At 39.3% G+C, this 26,909-nt stretch overlaps 1 protein-coding gene across 3 annotated transcripts; it reads left to right on the top strand.

The window, feature by feature from the left end:
* The first annotated feature begins 95 nt into the window (after positions 1-95).
* morn4 (MORN repeat containing 4) lies at positions 96-26,909 on the top strand. 3 transcript variants are annotated; one of them, XM_018095889.2, is made up of 6 exons: positions 96-498; positions 6,593-6,802; positions 12,172-12,269; positions 16,498-16,612; positions 19,639-19,748; positions 21,366-26,909. In XM_018095889.2, the coding sequence occupies exons 3-6, from the start codon at positions 12,203-12,205 to the stop codon at positions 21,521-21,523; spliced, it is 450 nt and encodes a 149-aa protein (XP_017951378.1). In that variant the 5' UTR covers positions 96-498; positions 6,593-6,802; positions 12,172-12,202; the 3' UTR covers positions 21,524-26,909. The 3 variants fall into 3 exon arrangements, with proteins under 3 accessions (XP_017951378.1, XP_002939708.2, XP_031761304.1); XM_002939662.5 differs by lacking the exon at positions 6,593-6,802 and having other exon boundaries at positions 98-498; XM_031905444.1 differs by lacking the exons at positions 96-498; positions 6,593-6,802 and adding an exon at positions 4,991-5,061.

Genomic DNA, 26,909 nt, shown 5'->3' with positions numbered 1-26,909 from the left:
GGAAGCCGGCAGCCAATGGAGAGGATGGAAGGCGGGGCTTACACCCAGAGGGTAGTATGTTGCAAAGCAAAACACCGAGGTTGTTACCAGCGCCAATAACTAAAATGGCGACCTAGCAATCACAAGCTACGTACAAGTTGCAGTCTCAGCTGTACATTTACTATTGAACCAATGCTCAGTCTGGAAATTATGCTGGACGTTTTTTTAGTACATAGACTGTATAAGAATGTGATTTAAGTACATTATACTTATAAAATAAAGGAAAATAGACCCTCTCATTTTTAATCGACTGTCTGTCTTTTTCTTAGTTGCTCTGCGTCACATGACGGCGCTGCCCAATCTAAAGCGGAGATGTCTTGCGGTCGTCATGGCGACGGCCGAGGGGACTCAGCTGACGGATGCTGAGTGAATGAGTGATTCCTGGCCGGTAGGCAGAGCAGTGCTCTGGTGGTGGAGAGAAGAGAATGGAATGAGACGAGTTACCCCAAGGAGGTTACAGTGAGTAAGCCGAGGGGGGCCTGTGGGGAGCAGGGTGTCGGGGCCTGGGAGCGATCTATCTCTCTAGAGAACAAGGCATGTCACCCTGGGAGGAGCGGCCAGTGAGGCTACTGGCAATGTAGCACCGGGGTGATGTAAGTCATGTCGCACCGTGACACAGTCATTCTTCTCTTTCCTTTTCCCTACTGGAGGCTGAAAGTCACTCTAATAAATACACAGAGAAGCCAAGGGTGAGTGATTAGTGTAGGGATGCGGCAAGGGACAGTCATGTGTCATTGTAGTGTGACATTCCACAGGAAAGTGACCAGGCTGCACCTCTAACCTGTGTAAGTGTAACCTGCTATGTTACACTGGTGTAAATGTGCTCCCACACCATGGGGTGCATTACATGTTACTGGGCCCCACAGCACAATCATTGTAGGTAGGGCTGGGCGATATACCGTTTAATACCGAATACCAGTGTTTTTTTTTTTTAAAAACTATATTCATTTTTCAGATACCGCAATACCGGGGTGTCAGGGTACTCACTCCTTGCGTGCGCGCGTCCCGTTGTCTGCGGGACGTTGCGCACGCGCGTCAAAGCGCACGTACATGTCAAAGCGCACGTACATGTCAAAGCGCACGTACATGTCAAAGTGTGCACGTCCGTGACTCGCTGACGGCGCTGGTTCTGCGCATGCGTGGGGGGTATTTAAAGCTATCAAACGCCTCCTCCTGTGCTATGTTGTCTGCGGCCTTGCCTGGGAAACTAAGCCTGCCTGATTTACCTTACGACTTTCTGTTGCCGATCCTTCGCTTACCTGACTATGATTTTCAATACTGCAGTAATTATTCTCTAATTTATTAGGAAATGGGGTTAACACCTAATCATGCATGGAAAAAAAAATACAGTCAAATACAGTGACACCGATATAATTTTGAAAAATACGGTGATATAAATTTTTGGTCATACCGCCCAGCTCTAATTGTAGGGCTCCACCTAAACTATGGGAAAATAATTTATGTGGCAATGTCCCACTGGGCCTGTTGTACCCCCTGCCCCCCCAGCAGTCTCTTTCCTCCTAGTTCCTTTTACCACCAGGCAAGCTTTTTATTGTAGGGCAGAGAGGATATGCGTTGTGCCCCCAGCTGTAAATAAGGCTGTAGATAAATGTTAAAAGGACATAACATTATGGACAAACTAAATATATCATTTATATATATGGCTAAATGGCGACTCTTCTACAAAAGAATAGTCGGAATACCAAAACAAATCTGTGTCACATATTCAGGTCTGAAAATATTGTACAATTGCATCATCTGTGAAGAAAATATCTCCATAGTTGTTCAGAGCTTTAAACTTGCATGACAACTCTCAATGCCACGTTACATTGGATGAATGGAAACTTACAGGTGACATGGCTTAAAAAGGTATTTTTCCACAAGCAGCGTGTGCCTTTGGCCTGTGTGCTCTGTTTTTCTTGAAAATGTAGGTTTCGGTGAATCCTTTAAAAAGTGCTGGGATTTGGCTGAATTCTGAGCCAAATTTTGGATTTCTTCCAACATTTCCAACATCTTTCCCACATTTAATATTGTGTAACAGTATATACACAATACTATAAATGTAGTATTTTGTATCAGTAGCCAGATATCTTCAGTTTGCCTATTCTGCAACTCACTTCATTTGTTGTTCTACTACAAATCCCAACATCAGCTGTTAGAGGGATACTGTGAGTTGAAGTTCATAAACAGATGGAGGGTTGCAAGTTTTCCAGCCCTGAGTTTTGATCATTCACAATTTTTACAACATTAGCCTATACCTAGTACAGAAAGACCAAGAAGGCTCAGCTGACATACTGCGGAGCGATCATTAGAATTAACTTATCTTGAAAATTACAACAAATTCTTATGCAGCACCACAGAGATTTCATATATTGAGTGACTGAATCAGGCTTGTTAAATGGGAAAAGAACTGATATCTCTTAAAAAAGATCTCTATCTTTGTGGTGGGGGGGGGGGGGGGGGGAGTCACAAGGCCACTTGATTGGCACAGTGGTTTTTTAAAAAGAAGAAAGATACCCAGGAAAGATGCCAGAATTTTCAATAAAAAAATAGCCATCTAAATAAGACTTCAGTTGCCAGTAGAGATGACAATAACAATAGACAGCACATTTAGATGGGAGAAGGTATTACAGGTATGGGATCCCTTATCCAGAAACCCATTATTCAGAAAGCTTTGAATTACGGAAAGCCTGTCTCCCATAGACTCCATTTTAATCAAATACTTCAGAATTTTAAAACTGATTTCCTTTTTCTCTGTAGTAATAAAACAGTGCCTTGTAATTGATCCCAACTAATATATAAATAATCCTTATTGGATGTAAAACAATCCTATTGGGTTTAATTAATGTTTTATTGAGTTTTTAGTAGACTTAAGGTATAGAGATCCAAATTACAGAAAGACCCCTATCTGGAATACCCTTGGACCCGAGCATTCTGGATAACGGGTCCTATACCTGTACTTACTATCAAGTTCCATATAAAATAATACTCTAACCTATATCTCAGGGGACACAGCAATATTGGTTTTGCTTAGTTTCACACATTTTTAAAAGTCTCAGGGCACAAGCATACATTTGTGCCCACATATCATTTTAAGAACTTTAGGGGCCAGTTTAATTTCTCTGGCATCATTGCGAGATCCATATGCATTCAGCGACCTGTTTTGATGATAGTGGTCCTATCCTGTACCTCAGGATGTGTAGGGTTAACCCAGTACACATTACACAGCAAGATAGCCCTCATTTGTTGTGCAATTTAAATGCATTTAACATGGTTGGTAGCATTTCTTCAATAAGCAAAATACCAAGTATATTTAAAACAGATTTTATAACTAAATTTTCCTTTTTTATATGTTGCATGGGTTACAGTGACCAGACATCTGTAACTAATTTTTTCTAACTATGTTAGCAATTTATTTTATTCTATAAAAGGTTTCTTATTTTTTACATTTTTATTTAACGTGTGTATGAAGAAAGATTTCAGCTATATCTTCAGTAAAATGGACAGCCATACTGGAAGACTTTGTCTACTTATCAGAATAGGTTTTGTGAGATAAAGGGATAGGTGGGCTTGGTAGGATTCAGTGTAAACTAATATTCAGGAGGCGGAGGAGCTGGTCTCATGTTCTATTCTTCGCTGTTATTAACACAAGTGGTATCATGGGAGTATTGAGGCGGCTGCTTTCTGCCATCATTTATGAGAAGGAAGGAAGCTGAAGAATCCATTAGTCGATTAAATCATCTGATCCTGCTGTCTAGACCTAATCTTCCTAGAGCACCTTTTCTCTGTAACAGAGATATTTAAACCTTTTTTTCACCAAAGAGACACTGGCAATGCAGAAACCTTATTTTTTTCATATTGCACTTTCACCCACAGTTTACTTTGTCAGTCATTTTTTCAAATAATTCTTTTGGACTCTCAGTAATGGTTGTAGGATATATATTGTTTAAAATGTATTGTGTTAAAATGGGGAGACAGTATGTATCCCATATACACAACAGTGCTGTAGGTGGTCAAAAATGGCAAATATGTACTATATAGTAAGATGGCACTGTTTCATTTTGTGAGGTGGATTATATGGTTAAAAAATAATTTGATATCAGCCAGTAGACATGATAGCCAAATTATTACCTTTAATGGGATATGCATATTTATTGATAAACAAAATGTATAGGGAATAACGTACCCCCTGTTGTAAAATATAAGGATATTATAAATCACAGAATGCCTAAATGCTTTTATACAGGTTCTGGAATTCCACGGTGACCTCTAATGTTCTCATATTTTACAACAGAGAGTAAATTATTTTTTATAATGCGCAAGTGTAAATGTCATGTGACAAAAATTATATCTCTAAGCATTCATTTCATGACATCACTAAGTGCCATTTATAAATATGTATCTTAGAGGATATTTATGGGTCTTGTTTATTATAAGCATCATCATTTATTTATATTACGGCAGCGAGTTATGCAGCACTTTACATTCATTTAGAACAAACAGGAGAATAATTTAACAAAGAAGGGTTACTGAATAAATATAGGATCAGAATGCCCTGTTCCAAAGAGCTTACAATCTACATGGCTTTTCATGTAGCATACACAATCTGTTCCTTTAATTTCCTTGAATTAAAGGGGGAATTATCACAAAAATCAAAAATGTAATATGTTGTGGATAAAGAAAGGTAAAACAAATACAGATATGAGATTAGTTATCTGGAAATCCCTTTTCCAGAGGGCTTTAAATTATGAAAAGGGCATTTCCCATAGACTCCATTTTAAATCATTTAAATTTTTATAAATTATTTCTCTTTTTTCTATAATAATAAAAAAACAGTACCTTGTACTTGATCCCAACTAAGATATAATTAATCCATATCGGAGGCAAAACAATCCTATTGGGTTTATGTAATGTTTAAATAATTTTTTAGTAGACTTAAAGTATTGAGATCCATATTACAGAAAGACTCCAGAAAGCCCCAGGTCCTGAGCACAGGGCTGGAACTTGAAGTAGACAGAAGCGGTAACTGCCTAGGGCACAACGATAGAGGGCGCAATTCAGGCCTTTTTTCTGCCCACCCCTAGTCTGCTGCTTGTCATTTTGCAGCACCCCCCATTTTACTTCAGGCCCCCAGTCAGCTTGGCCTGCCCCTGCCTCAGCCTTATGGATAACATGTCTTATACCTGTACTTTCTGGATGAATTGGCTATTGCTGCCCCTGCTCCTTTTACCTGATCAGCAGCTTAAATAGTGTGTTAATACTGTGTTTTGTAAAGTGATCAACACACTAGTTACTTGCTATGACACAAGTTTTTTAATATATTAATGGGAAGTAATATGAGAAGCTCTGCACCTGCAGTTATTGCCTGAACACTTGCCAGTGTTGTTCTAATGTCATAAAAGAGCTCTAGCTTTGCTGGATATGGGCCAGTCCAATTGTTTGTCTCCTATTCCAACTACAGTCAGGAGAGGAACCCAGCTAGGACTGTAAGGTAGTGCTGGGCGGTATGACCAAAAATTTATATCACGGTATTTTTCAAAATTATATCGGTATCACGGTATTTGACGGTATTTTTTTTTCCCCATGCATGATTAGGTGACCACCCCAAACACCCGCCACCCGCACCCCCCCCGCCACCCCAAACACCCCCCCATCCGCACGCAGCCCCCCCACCCCCCCATCCGCACGCACCCCCCCACCCCACCCCAAACACCCCACCCCAAACACCCCCCCATCCGCACGCACCCCCCCCACCCCCCATCCGCACGCACCCCCCCCACCCCAAACACCCCCCCATCCGCACACACCCCACCCCACCCCAAACACCCCCCCATCCCCTTCACATAAATATAACCCCCCACCCCATCCCACCCCCCCAAACACAACCCCATCCCCTTCACATAAGTATAACCCACCCACCCCCACCCCAAACACCCCCCCATCCCCTTCACATAAATAACACCCCCCCATCCCCTTCACATAAAATATAATTACTTGCCAGGCACCCCCCCCCCCCCCGACAGCTCACATTGGTATCCGACTCTGAATGCGTCCTAGCGATGGCGCTGACGTCACGCGCGCACCCGGAAGTATTCACGCACACCGGTATGGGGGTATGTAGAAAATTCATATCGGTTTAAAAAAAAAAACCGGTGATCGGTTTTTACCGGTATACCGCCCAGCACTACTGTAAGGACAATCACATGAGAAGATTAGTCGTCCCTCTAGAGGTGGCGACTAATCTCCTCTGAATACTTACCTACCAGCCATATTGTAAATCACTGGTGGGACAACACCAGTGTGTTGCTTCGGCTTTCTGCAAGGAAACTTCAGGCTACTATTGGCAGCCGAAGTGAAGCATATGTTCCCAGTGGTGATTTATATTATGGCTGGTAGGTAAGTATTCAGAGGAAGTTAGTCGCCAACGCTAGGGGAGATTTATTACGGAGCGACTAATCACCTCATGTGTCATTGGTCCATGGCTGATGGGATATTTCAGTTTTCCCAGCTGATAGCTATACAAGCCTCATTATTGTCTGTTATTTATTTACAGGGATTTTTCCCCTGTCCCAGTGGAGCTTACAGTCTAAGGTCCCTATGACATATACAGAAGCCAACTAACAAGTCTATAGGAGTAAACCCACACAGACACAGAGAGAACATACAAATTCCTTGGAGACAGTGCCCATACTGGAATCAAACTCAGAACCCCTCTGCCAGGAATAAGTGCTACTCACAGAGACACCATGCTGTACATGATTAGGTATTTGTATGGATGGATTCGTTTAATTTTTACAGCTTCAAAATGTTTAGTCAATTTACAGATGTTATGAGGTGAACATTCTGATTAAATGACACATGATAAATATGTGTTAATAAATGTATAATAAATGGAAAGCACGGTGGTGCAAATTGTATGTCTGTGATAAAAAGTTTTTAGATTGTAAGCTGTTGATCAGGGGCCTCTTCTTCTCTTGTATCAGTTGTATTTTTATACATAATTTGTAATTGTAATCAATGTATACACTCTTCTAATGTATATGTTGGTGCTTTCTAAATGTGTTTTTTTAATAATAATAATAATATCGAAGTATAGCTAAAAGGCTGTTAACCAGCATGTCTGGAAGCTCTGACATAAAGATTCTAAATATATTAACCCTTAGGGCTAAACCACATAAGCTATTTGTAGCTGTAGCCATTGTTCCTAAAGAATTAATTATATGGATTAAATTTGGTTTGTTTAATGTGCCTTAGGGCAAACACTGAAAGCTATCTGTATTCAGCTACAAGCAAATCATGTGGTTTAGCCATTACAGGACAATACATGGACTTTTTCACTGATTATTTTTCTTTATACCATTTGTCAGCCTGCAGATAAAGGCAGGCTGACAATCCATCTCTACACATTTAAGCTGGCCATACACACACCGATAATATCATACAAAACCTTGTTTCGTACGATATTCGGTGCGTGTATGGCAAATCAGCGAGTCGACCAATATCACAGTAAGCTGCTGATATCGGTCGACACGCCGATCGGGCCAGTTAAAAGATTTTGATCGGGTGCCATAGAACGCGCCTGAGCAAAATCTGCCTTCAGGGGTGAATCGGCAGAAGGAGGTAGAAATCCTATTGTTTCTACCTCCTTATCTGCCTTTTCAGTCCTGAACGTTAGTGGCCAATTGAACGATCGCAAATTGCCAAGTGTGTGGCCACTATTAAGGTGGCCATACACGCACCGATAATATCGTACGAAACCTCGTTTCGTATGATATTCGGTGTGTGTATGGTATGTCGGCGAGTCGACCGATATCGCAGGAAGCTGCTGATATCGGCCGATTCGCCGATCGGACCAGTTTGAAAATTTTGATTGGGCGCCATAGAAGGCGCCTGACCAAAATTTCCCTTCAGCGCTGAATCGGCAGAAGGAGGTAGAAATCCTATTGTTTCTACCTCCTTACCTGCCGATTCAGCCCTGAATGGTGTGTGGCGGATCTGACGATGTTTCGTGTGACCATGGCCAGCTTTAGTTGTACCTGCATCTGAAAGCATTGAATCCGTCTGGGTGCCGACACACACAGCCAATATCCACCAACAGACCTAAGATTTGGTGTTTGTTGGCAGATATTGGCTGCATGTGCCTCCAGACAGATAGATTTTGCATGGAGCATGCAGTAAAAACTAAAAGCAGAAATAACTGCCACAGTCCAGTAGTAGTAATTATTACATAATGATTGGTTATTATGGGTCACTAAAACTAATGTAACCTTTAAACCTTTAGAACAATACCCCCTTAATGTCAAAATCAGACCTGAGGGTATTTGTGATAGAAGGTTGCAGATAGTGGAGACAAAAAAAAAACAAGTAACTTTGGCATTTAGCACATAATGTTATCCCTATGTTGATATTTAATTCAACACTAAAAAATATAAATAAGTGCAATGTCTCTTTGACCTTTCCAACCTATAAAATATGTTGTTAATTAGTCTCATTAGCTATAGTTTCACTCATGCACTAAAGACTGCCAAAATTGTTAAACCTTTTTAGCAAAATTCCAGTGTGTTCCCAATTTTTGGTCCAGCATTTGGTCAGGGCCCCCATTGCCTCATAACAAGGCCGCAGATATGGTTGTATCAGTCATGTAGCATTGTTCCAAGAACATTTACAAGAACAAATTAGTGTTCATTCAGAATATTAGCCTATATGCTGGGCTTCAAGAAATATAAGTGTAAGTTATTGCAGTTGAAAGATAGTTTTGATAGGCTAGCCATTTGCTCTTGGGTGCTGTACCAGCTTTCACCTATATTGCCTGGTGGCAGATCTTCTCCATAAAGTGCAGAACAGCTTCACAGTCTGGGGTAATTTGTACCATATTTTTAGGTGCTCAAAAAATCATTTAAACATTAAATAAACCAAATAGGATTGTTTTGCCACCAATAGGAATTCATGCAGCTTAGTTACCATCAACTACAATGTTACTGTTTTATTATAGATATATATATATATATTACAGAAAAAAAGGGAATATTTTTTTCTTTTTAATCTGAATTATTTGATTAAAATTGAGTCTATGGAAGATGGTCTTACTGTAATTTGGATCTTACTGCAGAACAGGTTTCTGGATAAGAGATTCTATACCTATAGTACATATTCGTGTAGGTTCTAACTGGTAATAAATAATCACAATCCTCCCACACAATTGAAGTGCCCTTAGCCTTTTTTTTACCCCTTCCTATTTGGTTTGTGGCTTGTGGGTAGAATTGAGATGAATGGGATCCTGAACAAAATAGCACCAATACTAATCAGAGTGAAACTGAGCTGCCATATTCAGCCCCCATGTCTGCCGTACATCCTTAAATCCCCCACAGGCATCACCTTACCTAGGTTACACACTAAGTTGTTGTTCAGCAGCAGGTTGGGGGATACAGATGTTCAACATTTTTTTTAGATCAGTGGTGGCATTCGGTGATGAAAACTTGCTTGATATTTTCGGACTATAAGAAAATCTTGGATCTATGTCTGTATTTCCTAAATCTGTAACCTTGTTATGGGCTAAGGGGCCTTGAACAAAGATTTAACTTCCATTGGGAGATGGTCTTGAACCGAGAAAAAATATTTTATTGAGACTCTACATTAATTACAAGATATTTGAAAACAGACTCAAAAGCATACATTTTTAGCCATTAACTAATGAGACACTAGGCTATGGGGGCAGATAAAATAATAATAATGTAAGCGTGTGAGGCCTAGTGTGCATCTTGCAATTATGGAAATGTATATTAAAGCAGAGCTGTTCTAACAAAGGTTCACAAATCAGAAGCAGCCCAACAATGCATTTTTATGGTACTGATTTATTTCATGTTGTCATGTTTTAATATAATCTAGCTAGCAAATATGCTTCATATCATATAGTTGGCCTGCGACACAGAAAACATCTTTTCATTGGCTTCACATCCTCCTTTGTATAGTATCTCTGCCAGCCTTCAGCATTTATTGCAATTATCTGTCTGTGATCTATGCAGCATAGTCTGTCTGTGCTCATGTTTTCTCTTTCTTTCCAGCCCTGATGTCAATCTTTTATGTCTTGTCAGTGTTCCCTCACCCACTGTTTCTGTCTCCTGTCATCTTTTGTCTTCTTTCCTCTCGCCAACATCCTTCTGTCACATACAGTAGGGTAGATGAAAAGAGAGTATTACAGATGTCCATAGAGACTAAGTGAATCTGACAGCAGAGCAGAAAGAACAGCCAATATAAGCTATGATCTTCACTTCTGCAGCCCTGTTATACATAGCACAGTATGTATCAGTGCAGTCCCGATACACATGGCACACTATGGGGCAGATTTACTAAAACTCTAACATTTCTCATATTTTTATTTTTAAACTCATTTTCACGAATGTTTGAAAAAAATCTAAACTGATTGTAGTTCAATATAGCATGGCATATTAATGCTGAGTTCTGCCTGGTATGACCTCAGCGTGTGGTGGTTTTGTCATTCTAACCCTAACAGTTTAAAGGACATGTAAACCCCAAAAATATTTTTTTGCCTAATGAAAGAAAACATAATTCTAAGCAACCAATATTAATTCATTAAAAAAAGTTCTTTTTCTAAATGCCCCACAAGACCAATTAGGACTAGCATCTCCCAACTATAAGCTCTACTACCTAGCCTCTGAAAGCACACCCATTGTAAACTGGAATGTGTTTGACCCTGAGAACTCAGCCTCAGTTCTAGAAGCCCTTTACTTTACATCGGTAGAAAGCCTGCACAATGCTCTATATAGAACAAGGAAAGACATTAGTCCATTACCACCAGTCATAGATGCCACAAAAAAGGCCTGGGACTCCATGATAAAGTTAACCAACAAAGCAGGAGCAATATCCCCCAATACCCCACTATGGGGGAACAGTAACCTACCGCACTTTGCATCTTTCCCAGAAGCAGGATCCTGGGCCAGGCTAGGGATAAAGTGCATTGACCACCTTTACTCTAATGGCGAACTGCACACACTACCTCTGCTACAACAAATTGCCTCCTGACCTGGCCTGTCAGACCTCTGATATGTACAGATTACGTGTCTTTGTGGAATACAGTTCCAGCAACTGCCACAAACACAGTACAGGTATAGGACCCATTATCCAGAATGCACGGGACCAAGGGTATTCCGGATAAGGGGTCTTTCCGTAATTTGGATCTCAATACCTTAAGTCTACTAAAAAATCAATAAAACATTAATTAAACCCAATAGGATTGTTTTGCATCCAATAAGGATTAATTATATCTTAGTTGGAATCAATTACAAGGTTCTGTTTTTTTTCTACATAGAAAAAGGAAATCAGTTTTAAAATTCTGAATTATTTGATTAAAATGGAGTCTATGGGAGACGGGCATTCCGTAATTCGGAGCTTTCTGGATAACGGGTTTCCGGATAAGGGGTCCGATACCTGTACTTAGATCTAGAACACTTGATAACGCAACCAAGCAAAACTAATTTGCTTTCAAGCACTTACAAGCTCCTAATCACTAAGAGATATGACCCACGGCCTAGGGTGAAGCTTAAGTGGGAGACCTCTGGGATACAATTAAATCCCGATGACTGGGAAGAAATACGGATAACTTGTACCAGCCCCTAATAAGCACAAGAGACAAGCTCATACAATTTAAAATTATACATCAGACCTATCTCACTCCACAAAAGCTACACAACATGGGGAAAAACTGACTCTTATAACTGCCCAAGATGTAAAGCATATATGGCCAACTTCATGCACCTAATATGGGACTGCCCGAAATACAAAAATTTTGGTGCACGGTCACAGAATTCATGGGAACAGAACTGGGCTTGCCACAAATACTCAACCCGGCTACCTGTATATTGGGCCTCCTAGACACTCTGATACCTAGAAGGAATACAAAATTACTAATGAGACTACAGGGATAGGACCCATTATCCAGAATGCTCGGGACCAAGGGTATTCCGGATCCCATACCTGTACTACTTTTTTATGCCAAAAAAAACCATCGCTCTGCACTGGATGGGCCCGTCACACATGGTGTGTTTGGGAAATCCTTTCTGATAGTGTATTATATCTATCATGTTTATTGCTCTAAACTTTTTTATTTTCTTGCAGATTTCCTGATTGTCTGTAACGGAACAGAAATATGACACTGATTAAAGGTTCCTTTAAGTACTCTAGTGGGGAAGAATATCATGGAGAGTGGAAAGAAGGTTGGTAATTGTTCATTGTGGGAAATATAGAATTATGGCATTTTTTCTGCAATGAAATATAAATTGTTTTGAAGAAAATGTGAAAAGCTATTGAATACTGTCAGTGCACTGTATTGCCAAAAGTATACAGACTTCCATTTTAAATTGCATTTCCTCTGCTGGAACACTCAATGTGGCGCTCCAAACTGCAGCACCCGTGACTTTGATGTCATCCTTTTGCACATGAGGTCACTACAGTATTGGACAATAATAATAAGACCCATGTTCAATGCCCAATGGGCCAGTACTCCCCCTACATCAGGGATCCCCAAACTTTTTTGCTTGTGAGCCACACTCAGATGTAGAAAGTGTTAATGAGCCACACAAGCATGAAAACAAAATTTTGGGGATGCCAAATAAGGGCTGTGCTAGGCTATTTGGTAGCCCCATGTGGACTGCTGGCCTGCAGGAGGCTCTGCTTGGAGTAAAACTGTGTCTGTGCTTCCAAAACTGTGTCTCCAAGCCAGAAATGTAAACATGGGCACCGATTTTAAGGCCACTGGGAACAATATCAAAGGAGGTGGTGAGCAACATGTTGCCCCAGAGCCACTGGTTGGGGATCACTGCCCTACAGTATGTCTTTGGTAGTGAGGTAATTTAAATAAATAGCTGGGACCTAAACATTTATCCTGTTACGGTAACATAAGCAAAGGTACAGGTTTTTGTGCTGATGCTGGCTAATGGGCAAAGCTTGTCGGGTAAATTAGGGGAGCTGCAAGCTATTGCATGTATTGAAAATTATGATTTAATTGGTATCACTGAGACCTGGTGGGATGAAAAATGCGCCTGGACCATGAATTTAAATGGTTATACACTTTTTAGGAGGGACAGAGAGATTAAAAAGGGTGGAGGGGTTTGTCTTTATGTTAAGTCAGATTTAAAGCCATGTAATAAAGACGTTACCAATGAAAACGTTGAATCTCGTTGGGTAGAAATTTCAGTAGGGCTGAAGGTCACAAAGAAAATCATCATTGGTGTATGCTATAAACCACCCCGTATAGATGAGGAGGAAGAGACCCAGCTATTGTTGCAAATGGAGGAGGCTTCACAACTGTGTCAAGTTTTTATTATGGGGGACTTTAATTATCCGGACATTGACTGGAGTAATGGGGTGGCTAAGTCAGAAAAAGCTAGTAGGTTTGTAAATATGCTAAATGACAACTTTTTATTTCAGGCGGTTCAAGAACCTACTAGGAATGACTCTATTTTGGATCTGGTAATATCTAATAATACTGAACTCATCTCTAACATTTGTGTGGGTGAGCATTTGGGGAACAGTGATCACAACATGGTCTCCTTTGAGATAATGCTACAGAGACAGCTCTATAAGGGAGTAACTAAAACTTGCAGACTTTGCCAGTATAAGGGCATCTCTGCAATGTGTCAACTGGGAAAGGTTTTTCATAGGGTTAGACACAGAAGGAAAATGGAACATCTTTAAAACATTGCTTTGTAGGTATACACAACAGTATATTCCCCTTGTAAGCGAGGAGAGGCATCGCAAAGCAAAACCTTTATGGCTGAATAAAAGTGTTAGTGTCGAGGTTGGTAAGCAAAAACGTGCTTTTAAAGCATTCAAGTTAGCTGGGACAGTGGAAACTTTCATCAGGTACAAGGAAGCAAATAAAGCATGCAAAAAAGCTATCAGGCAAGCTAAAATAGAGATGGAAAGGGATATTGCAGCTAAGAGTAAAAAGAATCCAAAATTATTTTTTAATTATGTGAATAGTAAAAAAATGAAGCAAGAAGGGGGTGGGAACCTTATTATAACGGGGGGGGGGGGTAAGTTGGTTGATGAGAACGGGGAAAAAGAAGAAATTTTGAAGTCTTATTTTTCATCTGTCTATACATCTGAGGAGCCAGCTAATGAAGGCTTCCCTTTTAATATGCCCAGTCCTAGTAATTTAGCTACTGACGCATGGGTCACTCGAGAGGTAATTCAAAAGAGACTTGAACATGTAAAGGTAAACAAAGGTCCAGGACCGGATGGGATTCATCCCAGTGTATTAAATGAGCTGAGCGATGTGATTGCCAAGCCTCTTCACAAAATTTTTTTAGGATCCGTTGAGGTCTGGCATGGTGCCGAGAGACTGGCGAATTGCTAATGTGGTGCCGTTATTTAAAAAGGGATCCCGTTATCAGCCTGAAAAGTAGGCCTGTTAGTCTGACATCAGTAGTAGGAAAACTTTTGGAAGGGGTAATAAGGGATAGGGTACTTGAATACATTGCAGTTCACAATACTATAAGTTTGTGCCAGCATGGTTTTATGCGTAACAGATCTTGCCAGACTAATTTAGTCGCCTTTTATGAGGAGGTGAGCAGGAACCTCGATGCTGGAATGGCAGTTGATGTCATCTACTTGGACTTTGCTAAAGCTTTTGATACAGTACCTCACAGAAGGTTAATGATCAAATTGAGGAATATTGGCCTAGAACATAATATTTGTAATTGGATAGAGAACTGGCTGAAGGATAGATTACAAAGAGTGGTGGTAAATGGAACATTTTCTAATTGGACCATTGTGGTTAATGGAGTACCGCAGGGGTCACTCCTTGGTCCTTTACTTTTTTACTTGTTTATTAATGATTTGGAGGTGGGTATAGACAGTACTGTTTCTATTTTTGCTGATGACACTAAATTGTGCAAAACTATAAGTTCCATGCAGGATGCTGCCGCTTTGGAAAACTGGGCAGCAAACTGAAAAATGAGGTTCAATGTTGATAAGTGCAAAGTTATGCACTTTGGTAGAAATAATATAAACACAAACTCTACTGAATGGTAGTGTGTTGGGGGAATCCTTAATGGAGAAGGATCTAGGGGTTTTTGTAGATAACAAGTTGTCTAATTCCAGGCAGTGTCATTCTGTGGCTACTAAAGCAAATAAAGTGCTGTCTTGTATAAAAAAGGGCATTGACTCAAGGGATGAGAACATAATTTTGCCCCTTTATAGTTCCCTGGTAAGGCCTCACCTTGAGTATGCAGTGCAGTTTTGGGCTCCAGTCCTTAAAGGAACAGTAACACCAAAAAATGAAAGTGTATAAAAGTAACTAAAATATAATGTGCTGCTGCCCTGCACTGGTAAAAGTTGTGTGTTTACTTCAGAAAGTCTACTATAATTTATATAAATAAGCTGCTATGTAGCCATGGAGGCAGCCATTCAAAGGTGAAAAGGCACAGGCACATAGCAGATAACAGATAAAACACTATTGTATTCTACAGAACTTATCTGTTATCTGCTATGTAACCTGTGCCTTTTCTCCTTTTTTCCAGCTTGAATGGCTGCCCCCATGGCTACACAGCAGCTTATTATATAAATTATAGTAGTGTTACTGTAGCAAACACACCAGTTTTACCAGTGCAGGGCAACAGTGCATTATATTTTTATTACCTTAAAGCGCTTTCATTTTTTGGTGTTACTGTTCCTTTAAGAAGGATATTAATGAGCTGGAGAGAGTGCAGAGACGTGCAACTAAACTGGTAAAGGGGATGGAAGATTTAATCTATGAGGTGAGACTGTCGAGGTTGGGGTTGTTTTCTCTGGAAAAGAGGCGCTTGCGGGGGACATGATTACTCTGTACAAGTACATTAGAGGGGATTATAGGCAGATAGGGGGTGTTCTTTTTTCCCATAAAAACAATCAACGCACCAGAGGTCACCCTTTTAGATTAGAGGAATGGAGCTTCCATTTGAAGCAGCCTAGGTGGTTTTTCACAGTGGGGGCAGTGAGGTTGGGGAATGCCCTTCCTAGAGATGTGGTAATGGCAGATTCTGTTAATGCCTTTAAGAGGGGCCTGGATGAGTTCTTGAACAATCAGAATATCCAAGGCTATTAGTATTAGTGGTTGTATATATAGTTTATGTATGTGAGTGTATAGATTGGTAGGTGTGGGTTGTGTGTGCTGGGGTTACTTGGAAGGGTTGAACTTGATGGACTCTGGTCTTTTTTCAACCATATGTAACTATGGTGCAGTTCAATGGTAGATATTTATTATAGTGCATTGCTGTGTTTTGCCACTTAATAAGAAATTAGGATAACATTTAAAAATGGTTAATCAAGACAAGTCATAGAGCAGTTTCTTGTACCCCTCATGAATAAAGCACCATAAAATGCAATGTAACAATATTGCTTTGTTTTAACCTCTGTACTACATTTAATTAACAATAATGCAAATTTGTTCTGCTTTTACAGGCCGGAGGCACGGAATTGGTCAGTTGTTATTTGCTGATGGAAGCATCTACGTCGGTCAGTTTGAAAATGGACTTTTTAGCGGATGTGGCGTTCTGACTTTTCCAGATGGCTCAAGGTTAACATTCAAAAATGAATTACATAATGCTTGAGGTTGGCATTTGTGGCGTCGCACACAGGCAGGGTACAGGCTCGTTTTACATAGGCATTTACTATGTATTATATGGTTTCTGGTTTTGCAACGAGTAAAGCAAATAATCTTGCTGCAGTCCAGCATAATCAGTGTTGCATTTTTCAATGGTTAGTTCGCCAAATGTATTCACAGAATTTCAAAGAATTTTCAAATGGTCTTCATTTTTTATTTTTTCTTGTTGTTGAATTAATTTTTTTGTTCTGCAACTCTCAGCTGGTTGCTAGGGGTTAATTACTGTAGCAGTCAGGGAGCAGACTTGAAATTGAAATGAACAATAAATAGAAGACCTGGACAAAATAAATAAGCAATAAAAAGTAAGAACAACACTAAATTAAAGTTTTACAATCGGTCTTTTGTTTGGTTGCAGGATCCAGTGTCCCTAATAACCAGATAAGAATAGGAAAGTTAATATTTTAAAAATACAAACAAATTAATGAAGGTCAGAATAGAAGGTGACAAGAATAGGTTAATGTACACACTAAAAGTTCATGTAAAGGTGAACTTCCCCTTTAAAGCTAATGCTCTCATTATAGATGACAGCAGTTACTTTACTCCATTAGACAGGATAATTGAATGATCAGTACCATGGGACACTGAAGCTCTTGTAGTGACTAATAGTTACACTTTATTGTCATTGTAGTTTGGTAGTTACCTGTGTTTACAAAGCCTATCCCACACATGCCCGGTGTTATGAGACCCAATGTCCCTCTCTCTGTAACTCAAGATGAACTAAAAGTAGTCATTTCTGTCTGATAAATATAGAGGAAAAATGAATGGTCTCCCTCAGTGACAGCTAAAACAAGTGACTCATTGTTAGCAAAGCAAGAAAATCCATCTGTCAGCAAGCTAAAATAGCAATATTAGTTCCCATTGCTGTAGTTATGTCCAGTACAAACATACAAGCTTTAAGGTACTTGTTCTTATTGACACAGAAAGAACTCTTAAAAATTGCTTAAGCCAAGGTGTATACAGTCATGGCCCAAATTGTTGGCACCCCAGAAGTTTTTCCAGAAAATCAAGTATTTCTCACAGAAAAGTATTGCAGTAACACATGTTTTGCTATACACATATTTATTCTCTTTTGTGTGTATTGGAACAGAAAAAAAAAGGGAGGAAAAAAAGCAAATTGGACATAATGTTACACAAAACTCCAAAAATGGGCTGGACAAAATTATTGGCACCCTTAACTTAGTATTTGGTTGCACACCCGTTGGAAAAAATAACTGAAATCAGTTGCTTCCTATAACCAACAATAAGCTTCTTACACCTCTCACCAGGAATTTTCAACCACTCTTCCTTTGCAAACTGCTCCAGGTCTCTCTTATTTAAGATCTCTCCACAGATGTTCAATGGGATTTAGATCTGGACTCATTGCTGGCCACTTCAGAACTCTCCAGCACTTTGTTGCCATCCATTTCTGGGTGCTTTTTGACGTATGTTTGGAGTCATTGTCCTGCTGGAAGACCCAAGATCTCGGATGCAAACCCAGATTTCTGACACTGGGCTCTACAGTGCGACCCAAAATCCTTTGGTAATCCTCGGATTTCATGATGCCTTGCACACATTCAAGGCACCCAGTGCCAGAGGCAGAAAAACAGCCCCAAAACATAATTGAACCTCCACCATATTTCACTGTAGGTACTGTGTTCTTTTCTTTGTAGGCCTCATTCTGTTTTCGGTAAACAGTAGAATGTTCTTTACCAAATAGCTCTATCTTGGTCTCATCTGTCCATAAGACGTTTTCCCAGAAGGATTGTGGCTTACTCAAGTACATTTTGGCTAACTGTAGTCTTGCTTTGTTATGTCTCTGTGTCAGCAGTGGGGTCCTCTTGGGTCTCCTGCCATAGCATTTCATTTCATTTAAATGTCGATGGATAGTTTGCGCTGACACTGATGCCCCCTGAGCCTGCAGGACAGCTTGAATTTCTTTGAAACTTGTTTGGGGCTGCTTATCCACCATCCGGACTATCCTGCGTTGCAACCTTTCATCAATTTTTCTCTTCTGTCCACGCCCAGGAAGATTAGCTACAGTGCCATGGGTTGCAAACTTCTTTTTTTTTCACGAAAAGTTGCGCCTTTTTCGTAGCGTTAAAACTTAAAAGGTGCGAAGTTTCGCGCAAGTTTTAACGCTACGAAAAATCGCAAGATTTTACGCAACTTTCGTAATGGCTACGAAAAACTCGCGTTTTTACGCAAAAATCGTATTGGTAACGAAAAATTCGTAAAGACGCCGAAAAAATCGCAAAAAATACGAAAAAATCGCAAAATACCGATCTTTACGAAAAAAACGCAATCGGACTCATTTTGACCCGTTCGTGGGTTAGTAAATCAGCCCCTTAGTGTGGCGCACACAGACACACAATGCAAAGACTAAGTGAACTTTTCTCCTTTTTATCTGCTTTCAGGTGTGATTTTTAAAGGAGCATCATATGTTTGAAACAATCTTATTTATCCACAATTTTGAAAGGGTGCCAAATAATTTTGTCCGGCCCATTTTTGGAGTTTTGTGTAACATTATGTTCAATTTGCTTTTTTTTTCCTCCCTTTTTTGTTCTGTTCCAATACACACAAAGGGAATAAACATGTGTATAGCAAAACATGTGTTACTGCAATACTTTTCTGTGAGAAATACTTGATTTTCTGGAAAAACTTCTGGGGTGCCAACAATTTTGGCCATGACTGTATATGATATAATGGGCAAGAAAATAAAAGGGCGGAAGGGTTAAATCACTGTGGGGGTGCCAAATGTTAGGCACCATCCAAGTAATTATAACCCTTACATGATACCCCGGGGTTGTCATTTCTGTTAGCAGAAAACTGCACAGGCCCCAAGTACTTCTGAGCAATCACCATGGAACGATCTTCTTCCTGCTTTTGTAGCAAAAGTTGTAATTCTTACAGCTCTATGTTTCAGACTCTAGAACTGACATATTTATGTGTACACTTTTCAGGTACGAAGGGGAGTTTGTTCAAGGAAAATTTCAAGGCACTGGTGTTTTCACCCGCTACGATAACATGAAATTTGAGGGAGAATTTAAAGGGGGTCGGGTTGAAGGTTATGGTAAGTAGAAATCTTTGGCCAATCCTATCCATCTGCATTCTTCTGTTTATTTGTATGATGTGAAGCCAGTGTAGGAAAATACATATTTAAGGCTCTAATATCACAGTGCCCTCTGGTGACATAATTACCATGGAAAATGGCGTAGTTCTTGCTTAAATATAACAGTAGCTTTTGATCTTTGCATTTCTCATAGACATAAAAAGCTTTCTCAGCAAATCCAGACATACACCAGCACTTAAGGGTCTGATATCTGAAGAGGGAAATGGTGAAAATGTCAGTTTATGTACAAAATAATTTTATTTTCACTTATCTCAGCTATTAAATATGTGATATTTTCATGTCAAATAATTGCAGAACTTTCAGAACTTTAAAAGTGAAATTTACAGCTATTTTTTTTAGATAAAAGTGTATTTTTTGTTGCATAACTTTTTCATCTTAGACAAATGTGATACAATCCCATTTTCAAAAAAGTGATTGAAATGATCTGCAAATCTTTTAAACCCCCATATTTAATTACAAAGAGTACAAAGTCAACATCAAATGTTGAAACTGAGATATCTTATTGTTTTCTGGAAAATACATGTCATTTTGAATTTGATGCCAATAACACATACAGTTGTATAGTACTAAATAAAAGCTTACCAGAGAGGCTGGGTCTCTCAGAAGTAAAGATGGGGATGGCCAAATATTGCAACAGTTTAAGAATAGTATATTGCAAAGAATTTGTGAATTTCATCATCTACATACATAATATTATCAAGAGATTCAACAAATCCTGAGAAATTTCTGTACGCAAAGCTTAACGCCAATATTGGATGGCTATGGTCATGGAGTCTTCAGACAACACTGCATTAAAACCCCGATTCTGTAGTGGAAATTCCTGCATGGACTCATGAATATTTCCCCAAACCATTGTCTTTGACACAGTTGGTCGCTGCACCCAAAAATGCAAGTTACAGCTCTACCATGCAAAGAAGAAACCATATATAAACATGATCCAGAAACACCGCTGCCTGGGCCAAGCTCATTTAAGATGGACTGAGGCAAAGTGGAAAATGGTCCTGTGGTGCACATAGCAAGGGTAGCTTGCAAATCTAGGAAGGCACCATTAATGCTGAATGATATAATTAGGGTTTGCAGCAACATAACTTCTGTGTTTATGTGACAAAAAGTCACATGATTTTAAGGATTCGGATTCGGTTTGGCCAGGAGCGTGGATTGACCAAATCCCGAAACCATGGAGAACAATTTGCACATTATGAAACAAAAAATGCAACAGAGGAGACCCCAAATTGTTGGGCAGCTGAAATTCTATTCCAGGCAAGAATGGGCCAACATTTCACTTTCAGAACTACAAGTAGTAATCTCCTTAGTTCCCTAATGGTTACAGAGGGTTGTTAAAGGAAGGGTGATGCAACACAGTGGAAAACATGCTCCTTGCCCAACTTTTTTGGAACTTGTTGCTGGCATCAAGTTCAAAACGATCATATATTTGAAATTAGAAATCATAGTAAATTGACCAAAACATTTACTGGACAAATTGAACACAAATTGGACAACGTTATTTATTTATTTATTGCCTAGGGTAAAAGTTGGTTCTCTGTTTCTTGCACCCAGGTCTGTTGACATATTCTGATGGTTCCCATGGGATCCCAAGAAATGAAGGCTTGTTTGAGAACAACAAACTAGTAAAGAGAGAAAAATGTCAAACAGCAATCCAGAGGGCTTTAAGTGCCTCGAAAGCTGCCTGCTCTATTGCAGTGAACCAAGCGTAATGGAAGCATATCATCATTTATTTCACTCGCTTCTTCCTTTGTTTGGCTTGTTTACACTGTTTCCTGAACAGCCAAGATCATAACTTATTCTCCATAACACTGGAAAAGCTGTCAGGAGAATGGAAATGGTTTGCCTAATGTTACAGACCGAGCTACATTACAGCTCCACTCAAGTGCAATGGAACTCAGACAGTGCCTCTTACTGAAAAGCTGACTTGTGCACCAGCAACGTAGGAAATCAGAAGACCGCTTCTCAAGAAATGGGCAAAGAGTGAGTCAATTCACCGCTTTGTCCATATTTCAGAAGTTAGTACTTGCAATCAGAATTAAGAAACACTGAAGTTATTTAAATGCATGGAAATCATGGTTTCTTATATACAGTACAGTACTGTTCATCATGTTTTCTAATATACAGTACAGTACTGTTCCACAAAGTGAATGCTTTATCCACTCAGTCATTTGTTATGTTTAATGCTTAAGCCTTAACTTGCATATTACTTCTAAGGAAAAGGATAGTCCTAGTTTCTAAACCTCTAGTAAAATGCAGGTACATTTTGAGAGGAACGGAGTACTTCAATGTTTTTTCTGATAGTAATTATTACTACGGAAGGGGATCCCAAAAGTACCTGAAATAAAATAAAAATCTGAATGCTGTCAACCAGCCCCATGTCATGAGGGAGATAATTATCAACTCCATGCCTTTTTTTAAAACCTTATTTCATGTTATCATTTTAATGTGAAGAGGAATTCCTTCCTAAAAAAACAGGACTGGATCTTTATCTCTCTCTTCACGCATGAGGTTGGTTGACAGCTCTGCACAACACAAATCCTCTAACCAGCATAGTCTGGCTGTTGTAGGAATAAAGGTGGCCGATTGGACCATTGATCCCCTCGTCGATCCGCCATAAACGCACCGAATATTGTATGAAATGAGGTTTCTTATGATAATATCGGTGCGTGTATGGCCAGCTTTAGGGGTAAAATATTACTTCCCTTCCCCAGAAGCCCATTCTGAATTGGGGAATTGCAATTAGTCAGGAATCAGATTGATTGTGAGGTTAATTTAATTATTGCCTTTCTCTTCAGACCTACCCTTCTTCCAAGTTTAATTTACACCATACTCTGGTTGTCAAAGAAGATGACATTAGTAACCATTAAAATGCCAACTGAACAGCTTAAAAAAGATCCTATAAAAACAGAAAAAAATAAATTAAATGGCCACTTCTACATCTACACATGCATTGAATTTTCTGGCAGATTCATTGATTTCTGACCTAACTGCTTGATTAATGCATATGGCCATTTAAAGTAATCAGTTTGGCAGATCAGGCCCTGATTGCAGGCAGAAATGCATGATTAACACTTCTGCCAAGTGATCAGTCAGTCAGAGAGCAGCACAATTTGTCTAAATGTGTAGCTAGCTAGCACCGTTACCTGCTAATCATCTTCTAATAAAAGAATAGATATTAGTGTCCCTCTCCCATGTGTTACCAGCTTTGTCTTCCTGCCCAGAAGAACTTAACTACCAATAGATTTACAAAACGCTGTCACAGCTGATCAGTAAAGGGGATCTATAGTCAAAATGCGTGTACCAATTTTGCTACTTAGGGGCACTTTTGTCACTTCTTAATATCTCATAGGCTGCTGTTTTGCTCAGTAGAAAGGAGCGTTGATTACTCTCTCTAGTGAGGAAATCTGAGAATCTCCTTGTTTAACCTGTTAGAAAGAAGATTGTATTTTAGTTTACAATGGTATGGAATAAGTAAATGAATATTACAAAGTGTTTTGTCTTGCTCTTTAGTAGCAAAATTGGCACAGCTTTATTAACTAAAGATCCCCTTAAAATAACCTTGCTTTTTTTATTAATACATATATGGGAAGCAATATTTCTTGCACTGCTCCAAACAATCTCTGTACAGTATAAATAAGCAGGCTCTTTTACCACTGGTAGAAGTGCAAGTGCTGGAATGCTAAGGGCTACAAAATTGCACCATTTGGGGCCCAAACACAGAGTACTCTTGCCTATACCAATGGTAGGTGCAAGCTGCTATCACTTCAAACAGGTATGAAAGAACTCTGTACATAATTCCTGCATTATACAGAGCTCTTTTGGGCCTAGTATTCTCTAGTGCTCCTGTCTTTCATACACACGGAATGACACAAAATAATGGAACACCAGTGTAACCCAGTGTGCTGCATACTGTATATAATAGTTGCCACATCTGTATACATTAACAGCTCCATTCTGTAAGATGAAAGTCTATAGGCTGTCTGTACAGATCCCTGGGGTGTACTGCAAACTTTATTCCCCCATACGGAAACTAGTGATTACTTGAGGTTTATGACTAGTTGAATGTATTTGTATATATTCTCCACTTTGCCTCATTATGAACAGCCAATCAGATTGCAATGATATAATCCGTTATGTTCAGTGTCCAGACTTGTAGGAAATTGTACTGTGCCTTAAGGCAGTTCATCTCAGCAATATAAAATACTTTCTAAAATCAAAGAATTTAATTTAAGAAATCCAGCTTGAAATGTTATGGGTCACTATACAAAAAGCAGTGTGTAAATTGCAAAAGACAGGCACTAAGCACATTTTCTGCATTTTTCACACTTCCCTCCCTGACCTATACGAATGTGGTGTAAAATACCCTGTACTGGGAAAGCTACACATAAATATATAACATTTAAATATCATGGCACACTGATTGTGCTGCTCAGCAAAAAACACTTTCCCAGCCTGCTGCCACTTTCCATTCAGATGAATAGGAAACACTTTTCCTATGGTAGACACTGGATCAGGCTTTATGCCTGCATAGATCTGGCCTTAACTAGCACCTATACTATGGGGCATATTTGTCAAAGCTGAAAAAACAACGCTGTGCAGTATAAATCCACAGTTCTATTTACTTGTTTGTATTTTGTCAATTATGCTCCTTAGTGAGGAGAGAATCAGTGGAATTTTGTTACGGTAGTGATAGCAAATAATTGATGAACACTATAAAGGACATTTATCAATACAGTATTACACACTTTCTTATTAAGATATTACAGGGTTTTAGAAAATACTGGAAGCCACTAGGGTATATTTACCATGGTGCAATATATGCAGGTTAATGATTGAGTTTCATTTTCTGGTTTTGCCAGCAAAAAAACGTCCTGCTCATCAAGCTCGAAAGTTCCATGTCCATAAAACCTAATGAGAATTATCATTTATGACAACATGGTAAGATGTTATTCTCCAACAAAATATCAAGAGGTAAAATATTGGCAAAACAGACATATTGCCATGGTAAATGGGTGAATTATGTTTGCTCAGTTGACCTCGAAGCTTGGCTTTATGACATAAAATGGCAATAATAAGTAAGTTTGGTATAGAGTGACTGAGAACTCTGTGGAAAATGATTTAAGCACCTATAGACAAAATGACCTACAAATGCCTAGAAGGCCCTCCTACCACCACTTGTCAGACGATATTTGGCCAAAAAAGCTTCCATACACTTTTTAGGCAAGTATCTCTTGATAAGCACATGTAGGAGCATATCAGGTAATTGCAATGCAAATCTATGGGGGCTGTTCTTTAAAGGGAGCAGTCGCCCCATCATGTTAAGGAATTTTATTTGAATCTATAAAAATAAACAAGTTTCCAAAATAAATGCATTATGCAAAAAAGATTAATGATTCAGCTCCCTCTGCTGGTCAGTCAAGCCAATAAGAAGTGGGTATACTGTACCTGGCATTGAATTGGATCTGGCTGCAGAAAGAGGACAGTCTGGCAAGAGACCTGTTAGAGTTTTTAACCATCATAATCAGGCATGACTGTGCCAGGAGAAGCAACTGGATTGCCTTTTTAACAGTAAGAAATAAATAATGCATTTACATTGGAAATTTGTCTATTGATAGGGACTCTAATTTAATGTAGAATCCCTTTCCTTAATGGGATGTGTCTACATTCCCTTTAATGCTTAGTTTTTGAGATACTTAAAAACATGGTTCTCAAAGGGTTGAAAGCATTACCACGTGTCATTTTAAAGAGAAATATATAGGGAATTGAAGCAGTTTAATTGGATGAGTATCTTCTAGTGAGAACATAAAAGGGGATCTACATACATAAAACAGTTGTCAAGGATGTTGTTAATGTGCTAAGGTCTATTTACTGTTACAGATACATTACTGTCTCAATACGGCCAAAGAAATGCTCCAAAACTATTGTCTAACAATGATGCTGCACCAAGGGAGAGGAGGGATTTATCTGCAATCTGGGGGGCTGCTGTAAGATGCCACAGACAGTCACTATTAATGGGGCTGGTGGGGGCTGTTTGGGCCTCTGTGTACTTAAAATGCCAGGGCCTGTTTTGAAAGTCAGTCCGAACCTGGCCTTATGTAAGTCACAACAGTTGCTACTGAGAATTTCGTATGGAATTCCGAAATCTTGGCCACATTACATTGAATATGGGATGAATATACTGTATTGTTACATGAGTCAGGTATGTTGGTTTGTATTTACTAAAAAGGTGCTACTATTTATGGCCAATGTTATTAGTAGATTGGTGTGTTGAATATGCAGTTTCTTATATAGGAGCTGTTAACTCTTCCAAATCGGCACATGTGCCATTGCCCTGAAAGTGACCAAAAAAAGGGGATCCTGGTTATTCACTTTCCCTGCCTTATGTATTGTTGAAAACTACTTGCTATGTCTACTGATCAATGCAAAGTATCGATTGGCTTTCATACTGGAGTTGCTGTAACCTCATCCTGCTCATAGGCAGGATATAATGGTCACTATAGCTCCAGTCCATACTTTAATATCTGCTCGTTCCATGGAGGATTGTCCACTAAATTTGACATCCTAGCCTAGTTACATAACAAAATATATATCAAAATCATTAAGAAGTGTATAAGTAAAGAAGTAAGACAAACCTTTATACCGTATATGTAGATAGCCAAGTTTTCACAAGAACACTTAGAAATAGCTAAAAAAATTATATCACTAATCAGTGGACTGTCATAGGATAAAACGCTGATCCACTCCTGTTACTGTGTCCAAGTTGAATCCCTATTTTCTCCCAGACTTAATAGCAAAGGCTCAGTTATATTGATTAAGGTGTCTGTTGGGTCCCTGTGCCAGCACTTTCCTATTAGGGTTTCCAAACATGTTCTTTAAGCGTTCACACTAAGCTTACAATGTGACAGGTATTGTGGTCAGTGTCTTTTATGTATTGCCTTGTCTTCACATTTAAATATCTATATTTACTCACAGTTTAATTCATGTCTGGTGTACATTTGAAGCTTCTGTATGTATTGAGACTTTTGTGCCTTGGCTTTCATATTATGTCTAACTTGAACTATACTTGAAATTAAAATACGGATACAACAAAAGCCA

The sequence above is a fragment of the Xenopus tropicalis genome, chromosome 7 (assembly GCF_000004195.4).
Source record: "Xenopus tropicalis strain Nigerian chromosome 7, UCB_Xtro_10.0, whole genome shotgun sequence".
Taxonomy (NCBI): Eukaryota; Metazoa; Chordata; class Amphibia; order Anura; family Pipidae; genus Xenopus; species Xenopus tropicalis.
The sequence above is the reverse complement of the archived record's forward strand: the minus strand, read 5'-3'. Positions and strand labels throughout refer to the sequence as shown.